The 12986-nt window shown below is 38.5% G+C and overlaps 1 protein-coding gene across 3 annotated transcripts in view; it reads left to right on the top strand.

Annotated features, from left to right (window-relative positions):
* The window catches only part of GABRB2 (gamma-aminobutyric acid type A receptor subunit beta2), a 123770-nt gene that overhangs the window by 88283 nt on the left and 22501 nt on the right, over positions 1–12986 (top strand). For all 3 annotated transcript variants that reach the window (XM_050312462.1, XM_050312460.1, XM_050312461.1), the window contains 2 exons: positions 11181–11318; positions 12452–12604. In XM_050312462.1, the coding sequence (XP_050168419.1) occupies positions 11181–11318; positions 12452–12604 (291 nt within the window). The remainder of the gene's footprint in view (positions 1–11180; positions 11319–12451; positions 12605–12986) is intronic.

Raw genomic sequence — 12986 nt, 5'->3', positions numbered from 1 at the left:
AAAGGTTTCAGCATGACATCACTGTCCTAAGGATTTTGCTTTACACTTTACACCCCACAGAGCTTTGGAGATCCCATCTCGGACAACACTTGCTTTTAGAAGTTCCTTAACAATTAAGCTTTTAGAACTGAAACTCACTTTAAGGTATCTAAAGTCGTGATTTGGTCTCTTAAAACTGTTGATTCCTACCTGTTGCAGATATTTTAAAGCAGTGCTGTTGTGTGCAGAATTAGAGTACCTGTTTTTAGAGGTGCAGGTTGTAACTAATGGTAGGTGCACACACAGGAACTGAGGCACTGCTTTAATCAACAGCCCACAGCCACTCTAGAGCAGATAATTAATGCCACTGGCTGCCTGAGAGCTGAGTTAGGGTAACCAAATGCTCGAGGTGAGAAGTGGGTTGGAAGAAAATCCACAGTGCACAAACAAATAGCAATCACATAGCACACATCACACCCTGGAGACTTCCTTGCCGGTATAAAAGCAACTTTACAAAACCAAATGTGTTTACAAAATAAACTGGATTTGTTAGAGCTGTATATACTACTTAAAGCCACTGCAGAAAATACAGTAATTTCTATTGCTTTGATGGTTTGGTGAGATGGACTTCTAAAACATTCTTATTTTCATTCAAAATTACCAGTGATTGCTTGTATTCCATCCGCCCTTAAGTTGTGGCACTTAATTTGGAGAATCAGTAATATAAAGACTTAATTCACAATTTCTCAAATCACAAGGTTTTATTTTCCTGTAATTTAAAAGTAATTTAAAGAAATACAGAGCATACACCTACGTTTTGTGATGAAAAGTTATATTTTCAATGTTGACCTAAAATTGTTACGTGAGAATTACAGTAATGGTGTTCCATGTTTCTCGTAGTCAAAGGGCAGCCTCAAGGCAAAAATGAACATTTTTTAAACACTCCTTGCATTTCCACTTAGACATTGCCAGAATTTCTAAGTGAGGTTTTAAAAATTATTTTCTCTCTCATTATTTATGTAATTGTCAAAGCTCGAAGCTTTAATCTTGATGCTTTATTTGTCATCTGCTGCAGCTACATGTGGATTTACTAACAGAGAGGTTCATTAGTGCTGGGTTTCTGGTATGTATTCCTTTCCTTTCGTCACTAATAGGGTAGGATTTTAACTCATAAGTATAATGCTGATGGATATAATGAATGGCTTAATCAGTGGCTTCATCTCTCATCAGGGAGGTAGCCCAGTGACTTGCTGTTAATGCTAATGAAGCTGCTGGTGAATTTAGGGAAAAAACATTAACTGCGGGCATTAAAGATACCAGAATTGAATTTGGATTTTAATTCACGTTAGTGAATGTTACAACTTGCCAGATGTAGAAAATGCCTTTATTAGACTTTGAAGGATATCACTTGTAGAGTTGTGAATGAAGGATGTGTTTCCATGGATGTTTTGCATGTATATCAAAGCAATTACCAACTTCCTACTAAGCAAGTGAAAAATACCAAAAGAACATAGCAGAAAATGGTGATGAATCAGTTCATAACTTGTTTTAGCTCATTTTTCAGACTTCTACTGTTGGGAGCACTTAAAAAAGTTAGCAGTCTGTATTTCAGGAGGTGTTCTAATACTTGTAAGTCAATTGATGTTTCATTGGCACTTTGGGCATGCAAAAGATAAATATTGGGATTTAAGAAAACCTCAGATTAAGTCAACTTTAAAAGTACAAGAAAACTGAGTCTTCTTGGTTCTGCATGGGGGGCTGGGAAGGTGCTCTTGCCCATCCTCTCCAGTGGGACATTCCAGTTGTATCCCAGTGAGAAAGCCAGTTTTGTTCCCTGCTCATCCTCCCTGCCTGTGTGACTTGTTCTCTGACAAAAGGAGTGTGACCTCAGCATGGCTCCCACCAACCCCTGACCCCCTTGGCATGTGCTGGAGGCACAACCTTTGTATCTCTGTGGCCACTCACAATTCTTACAGGAGGCATTGCAGCTCCTCACAAGCAGATAAAAGATGTTAATAAGTGGGATTTACACCGTGTGCAGAAAGATGAAAATCCACATATTTCAGTGTTCCAACGGTATTGCTTGGGTTGGATTAGGATTTTGGAATGAGTCAGAGACTTCTGTAGCAGCACTGGTAGCTGAGAAAGCAGCAGAAAGAAGGATCTAGGGACTAGAGGAACTGTCTGGCAAATAGAACATAAATTATGACCCAAATGTTTGTTACTACATATTCCTTATCACTTTACACTTCAGAACAGGTGTTAGCCACAGTCTCCTGGCAAAATTGTATCTTTGCTAATTAAATTCTGCCCAGCTAAATTCCCCCTGTAATTTTAATTGGATTCTGCATTCCTCACTGTATGCCATAAATTGTTGCATGAAGCTGTTTTGTGCTATTAAATTGGCTGCATTTAATTGGAAGATGACATACTCCTTATCCCCTAATACAATGTCTTATGATTTGTGATTTAAAATTTATTAATGCTGGCCACTACAGTCCATGAAATCTTTATCAGACAAAACTCATTCTTCATTTATTCCTCTAAACGAAGTTTAGGTCTTTGGCTAAAAACTATGTTAAGAGCATCGTCTCTAAGGAATATACAGGCAGAATTGTAAAGAGTTTCCTTCTTCAAAAAAAAACCAACACCCAACTTCATCCATTCTGGGAACTGATTGAAAAAGAGAGTACTAAAGACAGATTGTTAAAAGAACTAAGCTGGAACATTGTTCTCTGTTCTCATGAGACTGTATTTTGAAAGTGTGCTGCTAAAAATTGGTGTTGCCTTTGCTTAGGACTATTCACAAGTTAGCACTTCATAGGACACAATAATTAATTTGCACATACCTTAAATCAATACTTTCAGTGGAAAGTGTATAGACAGTCAACACCATCTGAGCATCAGGCCCTGTATTGGGACCTTTGGTCAGAACAAAATTCTTACTGTGGTTTCTGAGTTACAGATGACTCTGAAATATTGACATATGGTAACTCTGCAGAACACAGATTATGTAAGTGCAGCTTCTGATATGTCTGCTCCCTGAAAAGATTATTCTCACTAAATTCAGGGAAAACTCTTGTTCCAAGAGTGTATCATTGCTGAACATGCAGTCCTGGTAGAAATCCTGGAAATGTTGTCATTATCATGTGCAACAAATATGAAGGTTTGGTGATTTCCCGGTTTTCCTTTTTCCTGATATTCATTGTTATTCGGATGAGATCTTTCTTTTTAAACTTGATATTCGAGTTCTGTAGAGCTGCACTTCCAGCCTCTTGCTTCTGCACAGAATCAGTGTGTTCTCTGCAAAGAACAACTTTGTGATTCATGAAGCCCACAGACACACACAGGATAACACTCCAGAGGAAGGATAAGTTAGAAAGTAGGAATTTAAATGCAGAAACAACATGTGTGGTGCAAATAAGCCTTGGGTTGTAAGGCTAAGCTCAGAATGTCACTGTGCAGGGAAAATGGCAGGTTCAATAAGGAACACACAGGCACAGGTATGGAATGTGGAAGGCTTGTGTGAAAATAGTCCAATTGCTTGATTATATATATATTTGTAGTTTGGAAGAGAGTTTGAGTCATGACTCCTTCAAGAATGATTCTGTGCAGTTATGTCAGGAAAATACAGTGATTATGAAGTACTAATTATAGCATTTTCTATTGCTGGATTGTGTATCTGCATTGTGTATTATACATTATTGTATTATTCATGCATTTTTCTCTTCATTTTTTTTTTTGAAGAAGGGTATTTATTTCAAAGGCACGAGAGAGGTGCAGTCCACATGGGGCTCTCAGCATAAAGTTGTAGGGCTTTAACTTTTGTATTTGAGGCTGATTCCCTTTTATGTATGTTAAAATATTGTACTGGCTTCTTTTTAATGAACATTTACATGCAGATATCCTGCTTTTCCAGCCCAAGAGGCAAACTTATGTAATAAATATTTGCATATTGACACAGTTACCATACTAGAGCTGGAGGAAAACAGATAAAAAGTCAACAGTGTGTTAAAATCTGCTTGAGGGGATAAGTTCCTTTAAGGGTTGGCATTATCTTGTCTCAGCCACATCTCCTTCATGAGATAGGCATAGCCTGGAGCAGTGCCTGGAGCTGCTGCTCCAGAGAAAAAGTGAAGGTTCCCAAAGTTGCAGACAATTTCATTAACTTAAAAACTTCCAAAATGTGAAATGTGGTGGTGAGACCTTCCTGGTCTGGTACCTGGGAACATCAGTGCAAATCAGAGGGGAATACAGGATACAGAGTGCAACAGGGTAGTACCTATAGAACAGGACCTAATGTGGCTTTGTGGTGCATAAAAGCCAAAAGTTTAAACTGCACTAGGGCAAGTGAACTTTTCTAGTGGAAAAATGTGGAAGGAAGTTGTTTCTGCCATAGATTTCACAGAAGGAGCCTCTTCTCAGTGTATTTGGGGCGCTCAGGGCTCCAGTGTTCAGTACCAGTTAAAGCAGAAAGCTGCAGGAGACTTCTCTCTCCTTTGGCCTTGTCCCATCTCCTGGTAAAAAACTTCACTTCCTGCTGCCTTGTGCACACCCATCTACAGCCATTTACGTCTTGTTACCCACCAAAGAACTTCTCTTTGTATGCCATTTCGAAAAGCTGGAGGACTGGGTGTCAAAAGAATTTATTCTCACCTCTTTCAGCATCCCAGGAAAGGAGTTGGGATACTGCCAACAAACCTGGGCTGTCTTTTCTGATAGAGGTGTCACAACAGAGTTTCCTGCAGGAAAGTCCTCGGAGCCTTGAGGCACAAGCTCCCACTAAAATAGCGTGAGGAGGCAGCAGAGTGGTTTCTGATACCAGCCAGGCTGTGTGAAGGACATCTGGGAATGTTACAGGACTAGTGCAATTTTTAGGAAATAATGATATAGTTCTAACAATATCAGAGTCTCTAATTAACATTTGTATAAACTTCAGTCACATGATACTGTATAAATAGTTCTCCACAGCAAAGGTACATGTAATTATCCTTGAAAAACTTGCAGAAGACAAAGGACTTCTCCAGATAGGAAACTCCATAACAAAAAAGTTCCCAAATCTATACCTGTGGATGACTTTAGAAAGAATATTCATTATAGGTTGCTCATTACCAAATGAAAATTAATTTTTGCAGGTTCAGGTAAGTGTCCAAACCCAGCCATTATTTTGCATGTGTAAAATCCTGGGGGGGGGTTTGTTCTAGTGATGTCTCGCTCTGGCAATACCAGGTTTTACCATGTTGCTGTTGGACAGTTGATGAGAGCAAGCTCCTATTCTTCCATAGCCAGATGTTTACCTAAAAGTAGAAGTTTTTCAGATACTATGATGTCCTGAATACTGCAGGTAAAAATGGAATAATATTCCAGAACTTTGCCTCACACCGTGTTGCGGTCTAACATATCCTAATGAATAAATATTTTTCTAAATTGAATACATGGCACAGGCACAGACAGAAGGGCTTTCTTCTACAGATTACATTTTTCTCCATGTGGCCTTGGATTTTTGATACAGCTATGGAATAATTAAGCAGAGTGGAGTATTAATGCAATTTTATAATAATGTTAAGGTTGCCAGATGTTGTTCATTTTTCCTTTCTTTTTTATAATGTACATCAGCATTCAAAATGTAGGCTGGTAGTGGGCTGTAACTTGGAACATTTGGTCTTACGTATCTAAGGTATTAAAAATTGAGCTTATGGAGATGATGTTTTGCTGATTCATTTGTTTGGATATACCCCTCACTTCTATTTCCAGTTCTGAAAAGACCAACTCTTAAATCAGATAACAGAGCAAAAATCCAACGTATGTAGTCTTTCCATGAAGTCTTCTCTGAAGTAAGTAAATTGTGGGATTTATTTGCTTATTAGTAAACAATATTAAGTGTCTGAGCTCCTTCAGAATTTCCAGAGCATATATAGTTGTTTTGAACACCACTTTTCCTCTGCAGAAATTAGTTAATGTGAGATAAAAGTGTAGGAATCAGCTCAAAACACGAAGATGAGTGCAGGCTGCGATGATGCAGTTGATGGTAGGGTGCAAATGTGTTTGTTTTCCCCACATGATCCTTGTCCTTAATGCAGGGTGGGAGGAGAAAACGATTTGTCATTTAGGCCCACTCAGTGTGGATGTACATTTTGCTATAGAAGTTCTGTCTACTCAAAAGCAGAAGGCAGTTGCTAATAATTATTTTCAAAGATCAGAATCAACCTTCAGTTTTACACAAGAAGTTGGGGGTTAAGACATTGCCATTAATCTTCAAAAATATCTTTTCAGACTACAGTTGAAAAAGTCAGTATATATATGCATCAAAGTACAAAAAATTGTTCCCTCTGCTCCCAAGTTGGACCTTAATATTATGCCAGAAGAACACAGTACTTTCTATTTGAATCATCACTTATACAAATGCCTCATTTAAAAACACAGAAGAGATTTCACATTTAATTCTTAGACTGATAAGACCACCCATGCAAATTTATAGATTTTATAAAATGGTCCAATTAATATATGAGAGGCATCATTCACTTACTGAATTGTGCAACAGGAAACATTTAGCCCTGTATATTGTGTGCCCTTCTCTATCATCCTTTTCTAATTAGAGAGTTTGGGTGTGGTGGAAGGTTCCAGCAGACCTTGAGAAGTCTCTGGGCCTTTGGAGTTGGTCCTTCCCCATGGTACCACAGTTCAGCTTCCTGGCAGAAGTGCTTAGTTTCTTATTAAGGTTAAATCTGAACTGAGTTAAACAACCTTTGTATTACTGTAACTAATTTTTGATGCCAAAGCATGATACTGAAGATTTTTTTCCTTTTTATTTAACTTCAACTTGCTTTCATTGACTTAAATGTGGAAGAAAACAGCTATGAATGATGTAGTAAAATTTTAAGTCTTGAGAATTAGTAAATAATGTATGTTTTCACTTTGTTGATTTCTGTGGGGAAAAAACCCCATTGCCTGCTTACACCTGATTGCACTTGTCTTTTCAAAATGGTTGTTTTCACTTGAGTTCTGTTCATTTTGTGATTTAATGGCATTGAAATAGATCACTCAAGCATTGATGTATTCATTTTTATCATATTTACATCAGCCACAGTTCCCATTTCAGTAGAAATTTGGTTTTTCTGCCTGAATGCTGCTTTCCTCAGCAAGGACTGGTATCACCCTCGTGCTTCCACATCACAGTTTCTCAGTGTGTCTCTGAACATCTGCTCTTAGGAGAAGTGAAAATAAATGTCTTGGTTCTTATTATAGCTCATAAGAAAACTGAACTTTAAGAAAATAGTTCTTCTTCTGGGGCTTCTTAATACTCAACTTCCCAGTATTCTGCCGTAGTCTAATTTAATTACAAATGAAACTAAGGATCCCTGTCTTTCCTGTATAGGAAAGGTTTACCATGTTTGACATAGTTACTTGTGTGTACAGGAACTCCTTTTTTTGTGTGATAAGTTTAATAGGGAAATAATAAACTTTACTGCAGAACTGTGATGTATACTAATCTGACTTTTGAAATTTGCAGATTAAGGGTTTTTTCCTTCATAATTTTAGTAGCAGTGGAAATGAGAAATAAGTCTGTTTATATTGACCACAGTTGCCGCCCATGTTTTCTTACATATTTGCTTAATGACACCCATGCTACACTGAAATAATCTTCAGAGATGATCCAGACTCAATGTGCAAGACTGGCATAATGTTGTCAACCTCATCCTCAAAAGATGTCCTGTGCTAAATGGAGTAGGTCAGGTAAAATAAACTGTGGCAGAAGTAGGGGATGGGATGTTTTAGGTACTGTATAAAATTTGCACAGTTATCTAATGTTGTTTGTGCCTACAGGAACCAGATTTATCGTTTCAATAGTGATGGAAATCCCTGGACTTTGGCCATTTGAATAAATAAAACGGAGCCAGATGTGGTTCACTTTCTTGTGCCCTGTGATGTACTTAATCTATAAACACAGCACTTGGTCTGCAAGAGACACCAAGGACAAAAGAGTGATGGAGATCAGAAGGAAAAGATGAAGAGCACTCCTGGATGGATGTGGGAAGGAAAAGATCTGCACTCCAACCTACCCAGCCAGTGCTGCTGTACAGCCCTGCAGAGACAGCACTGGGCAGTGCTGTGCACAGGTTTTGTTGGCGTCTCAGGAAGAACTCAGTTCTGATGACGTGGCACCAGCTTTGTGCCAGCTTGGCCTCGTTACCTTCCTTCCACCAGGCAGCACAGACTCAAGGCTCTGCTGTGTGAGGAGCTCTTGGGCTTGCAGGATCTTCCACAGTGTTGAATCCAGTAACTTTTGAGATCATTTTACTGGTGGGAGGAACTGAGCTTGTGGAAGCAGAAAGATTGCAAGAAATCACCAAGTTCTAGGAGCTAAAAGGTTTTTGAACATCATTGCATGGATGCAGTTCTCTCTGTCTGTTTCTGATCTCTCTTTCTTTTCCCAGAACAATTGTAACAGAAGCATTTTATTTATGGAAGCATTTTGCAGGAGGTTCCCCAAAGTATGAATGATTTCATTGAAATCACTAGGAAAAAAAGAAGCTGTTTCATGGGTTGCACCAGGACACCTATTCTGTGAGTTAGCAGGCTTACTGTGAGTGAGAATCAGCTTGCAGTGCCTACATGAGAATTAACCTTGGTTCTGCTAACACCATGAAAATCTACTCTGAGTCCTGGAATCAATTTTGTCATTTCACTTGTCTATCAAAATACCTTTTCCTTTTGTTTTTAACGGCTGCATGCAGTAATTACAGAGTCACATTTCCATCTCTTTCTTCTCCCCACCCCACTCTCTCCAATAAGGAATCATTTGCACAACTTGAAGATAATTGTTTTTTGAGAATGTTACCAACATAACCTAAAAATCGGTTGAGTTTCACTGCAGTCAGAAAGTTGTACATCCTCTTTTGTATCCAAATCCTCAGAGCCTTAGGGGAAAAAGCCTTTGAAGTGAAATGTAAAAAGAATGTTAATGTTTTATGCGGAAAGACAGAATTTGGAGGGGATGAGAAAGAGGAGAGAGAAACAAGTATTTTGTGTTTCTTGCAATTGCTCTGATGCCAAATGTGGCACATAAATTCGGTCTTTCCTGATCACCTTTGTATCACCCCACTGGTTTCAGCGTCTCATGTCTTGTGTTGTCTCCAGGTGCTGCCGTAGTGTTAGTGCTGTGGAGCACTTGGATTCCTACCCAGTGTGCACGTGGAGAGGTGGAGATGTAAAATATTGCCCAGCTGTACAGACCAAAGCCTTGTGAGACAGTGAATCCTCCTGATAAATCCTGAGTTTTTCAGAAAAGTCTGCTTCTTTCCTTCCATTGTGGGATGTTTTGATGATTGCCTTGTGTCTAAATATTTTTATGCTCAGCCAGTAATGGCCCAGCTTTCATTTTGCCTTGTTTGTATTTAAAGAATTTCTGATTTTTTACTTCTCTTAAATAGACTGGGAAAAATAGGTGTTTCTGTAGTTTCTGTGTGAAAGGCGTTTTATTTTCTGTTCTGCTAGTTGTTTGGTTTTGCTCTGCAGTGTTTCATCATCTGTCATTCCTTGAGGTAGAGGTGATGAGCAACTCCCCATCCCTGTTGATGGGAATGGAGAATGCTTTGCTTTCCTGGTAATATTGGTGCCATATTACCAGGACATTGTATTGATTTGCTTGACTGCTGGTGTGTGATGCGTGACAGCAAGAGAAATGGAACTTTCTGAACGTGGAGTAAATGGTGCTTCTGATGATATAGAACTGATTGAGGGAAAAGCAATCAATCACATTCTCTCTGCTGGTACCAGTGCTACCTTCAATTTAATAGATAGTAAACCAACAGTTGTTTTACAGTTTAAATCAGAGTGTCCTGTGCTTAACTCAGATTCTTGCAAAAATGACTTGGAGAATTTTTGGGTTTGTACTTTGTTTGCTTTGTACTTTACCAACATGTGATCTGATAATTTAGAAATATTGAGCTGACATTCACTAATTCTTCTTTTTTCTTGCCAAAGAGCCACAGATTATTTTTTTCTAGATTGTTGTTCATCATTCTAGAATGATGTGCAGAAACAGTTTTATAGATTCTATGCATAATGCATTATTCCTTGAAACTAAGTGGTATTTGAGCACTCTAAAATGGTGTTTAGTGTATAATTTTGTCCTTTGTGGGTGAGAAATTAAAATCATGGGTTTATATATATGTATATGTAATTTTATTGTTTCAGTTTCCAAAAAAGTCACAGTCATTATTTGATGTTTGAATTATTTTTATTTACAATTTTCAATGACAGAAGTCTTTAGAAGGCTACGAACATTAATGAATATCTTATTTCCTGGTTTTGCAATAGATTTATTTCTGATGTCTGTCCACCAGCTCTGGAGTGTGCAAGTTGGCTCAGCTGCCAGCTGGTCTGGCAAACCCAGATTCGTATTTCATGCATATGTTTTGTGACGGTGTGAACATGTGTTCTGGGGTGGTTTTTGGGTGGGTTTTTTTTTGGTTGGTGGTTTCTTGTGGGTGTTTTCTTTGCCAATGATGGGTATTGCTGCATCTGCTCTAGTTGCTTCTTACAAGGCCTCTTCCAAGCCTCGCTGAATGTGGCTGTCTTTTATTCCATTCAAGCCATTTTAGAAAAAGGATTATGCTGTTTTTACAAGTAAAAACTAAATGGGTTTGAACTAGAGTTTGTCCTCTTCCTTCACAGTCCAGTTACAAACCACAGAGCACACAGAACCAACTGTATGTTGAATTATCACTTGTATTGCTGTCACTGTCCTCTCTCCTATGCTGACCATGGTCCACAAGGTAGAAAAACATCCAGGTCACCAGGAGGAAATGATTCTGTTACCAGTGCCCAGGGACAGAAACTGCAGCAAACTCCTGCTGTTCTATCCAGCCTTGGGATCAGAAGTTACTTTAAACTGAACGTACAGTTGCTATCTAGAGATGGGATGTGTGTAGTTTTAATTTGGTTTTAAAGGTTTGTTTTATTGCTATATTCATGTAATATGTCTTAAAAAAAATACAAACCTGACAAATATTAAAATACACTAAGATTGCCTTTTGAAATTAGAATTATCTGTGTCTGTATGTTTTTTACATATTGTGTTATAAGTGGTTTAATTTTTGAAATGCATTTGAAGTTATGTTCGAGTGAATTGTCTGTGGACTGTTCTCTGTGGTGTCAGAGGAGATGTGGGTGTTAATTGTTTGCTCCTGTTTTTCTAGATGGCTATACCACAGATGACATCGAGTTTTACTGGCGTGGGGGTGATAATGCTGTCACAGGAGTGACCAAGATCGAGCTGCCACAGTTCTCCATTGTAGACTACAAGCTTATCACCAAGAATGTTGTTTTCTCTACAGGTTTGTGGAGGGGAAGCTAAAAGGGGAATTCACTGGGAAGACTTTTAGAAATGGGTTAATTCACAATATGCAGTTCAGGATCTGAGCAAAAATTATAGAAACAGGAGTAAATTAGAGCTGCAAGTGTGAATTTTGAAGGGGGAAGGTTTTTTACGGCTCTCCCGGTGTACAGGGCATCATTCATTCACCTTTGCAGAGGGGACAGCCATCTGTCATGTTAAGGCTCATCAAATGAGCTGTATTCTCTGTTTTCCTGTGAAATTGGATTAAACCACTTACACACCTCAGTGTGTCAGTATGGCCATAAACCCGGCCAGTAACAACCCAGTCTGGAGGAAATTTAGGAACCTTTTCCTCCCTGTTTCTAGATGTTCCTTTTGCCAAACTGTGGATGTATTAGGCTAATTGTTTTGTCTTCTGTGTAAAACCTTCAAAATCCTTGTTCCACAGGATTTTCAGTTTAGCCTTTTCTGGCAAGTGTATGAGTTTTTGAGGGCTGAAAAGATGCTGTCTTAGGAGAAGGAGAAAATCAGATTGGACCTTAAATTGTTCAAGAGAGGCATGAGTTGGGTTGGGCTCTTACCTACTTGGGAAACCTGTAGGTGTGTTTAACAAATTATCTTCAAAATTCAGATATGGGTAGAAATCATCTTTGAAGGGACTGTAGGAAGATGGTCCATCCCAAATTCTTCAAAACCAAGCAGAAATGGGACTTGAATAATGATTTCTAGGCACCCATTTCAACAAGTGTTTCATACAGTAAATTACTTGTGGTATCCAGAGACAACAGGTGTTGAATTTTTGGAGAGAAGAGAATGAGGGTTGAACTGAAGTGGGCACACCACAGTCTGCCAGGGAAGAGGCATTTCTGTGCTCTCTTGCTCTGACAGATTTTGGCTGTTGGTTGTTGAATGTTATGATACCAGCAGATATGCACCTAAAGCATCCTTGTACCCTTAGAATAAAAGATTCTTTAATCCCAATTCTTGCTAGAAATTCTGCAACTGATAACCCTGGTTCTTTCAGCTCTCAGTGTGCCTTATGTTGCATGAAACAATAAAACCAAAATGACAGAAAAATGTTTTTAGGCTTTATACAAGTAAATTACAGCCGTGCCAAATATTCTCTTTTAGGTGCCTACCCAAGGCTGTCTCTCAGCTTTAAACTTAAGAGAAACATTGGCTACTTCATTCTGCAGACCTACATGCCTTCTATTCTGATCACTATCCTGTCCTGGGTTTCCTTCTGGATTAATTATGATGCTTCAGCTGCAAGAGTTGCTTTAGGTAGGCATTTTTACACATCTCATGCAGTGTGCATTAGCTGAGTGTTTATCTAGCTTCTGGCTTAGCGGATAGTGCATGATCTGAAAAAAAAAAACCTGTTAGATATTTTATGTCTTGCTCCTTAAACTTTTGATCGTTTGAATCAGCATATAATCATCCCAATTTAAATAAAAATTAAAGACATTTCATGTCTGAGTGAACTAACTGTATAATCACTGTAACCAGAATTAGCCCAAGTGTCTCAGCATTTTCTGTTGTTCTTTTATTACTTGTTTCACCTCCAAAGACAGTGCACCTAATTTGCTTTTGCCTATGACAGGCCAGAACACAGCATTCAGCACTGTGTTATGGATTATAAATTATGAATTTTCCTTTCAGGTAC

Source organism: Myiozetetes cayanensis, unplaced genomic scaffold, assembly GCF_022539395.1.
Source record: "Myiozetetes cayanensis isolate MyiCay16 unplaced genomic scaffold, myiCay2020 scf17, whole genome shotgun sequence".
In the NCBI taxonomy this organism is placed as follows: Eukaryota; Metazoa; Chordata; class Aves; order Passeriformes; family Tyrannidae; genus Myiozetetes; species Myiozetetes cayanensis.
The sequence above is the reverse complement of the archived record's forward strand: the minus strand, read 5'-3'. Positions and strand labels throughout refer to the sequence as shown.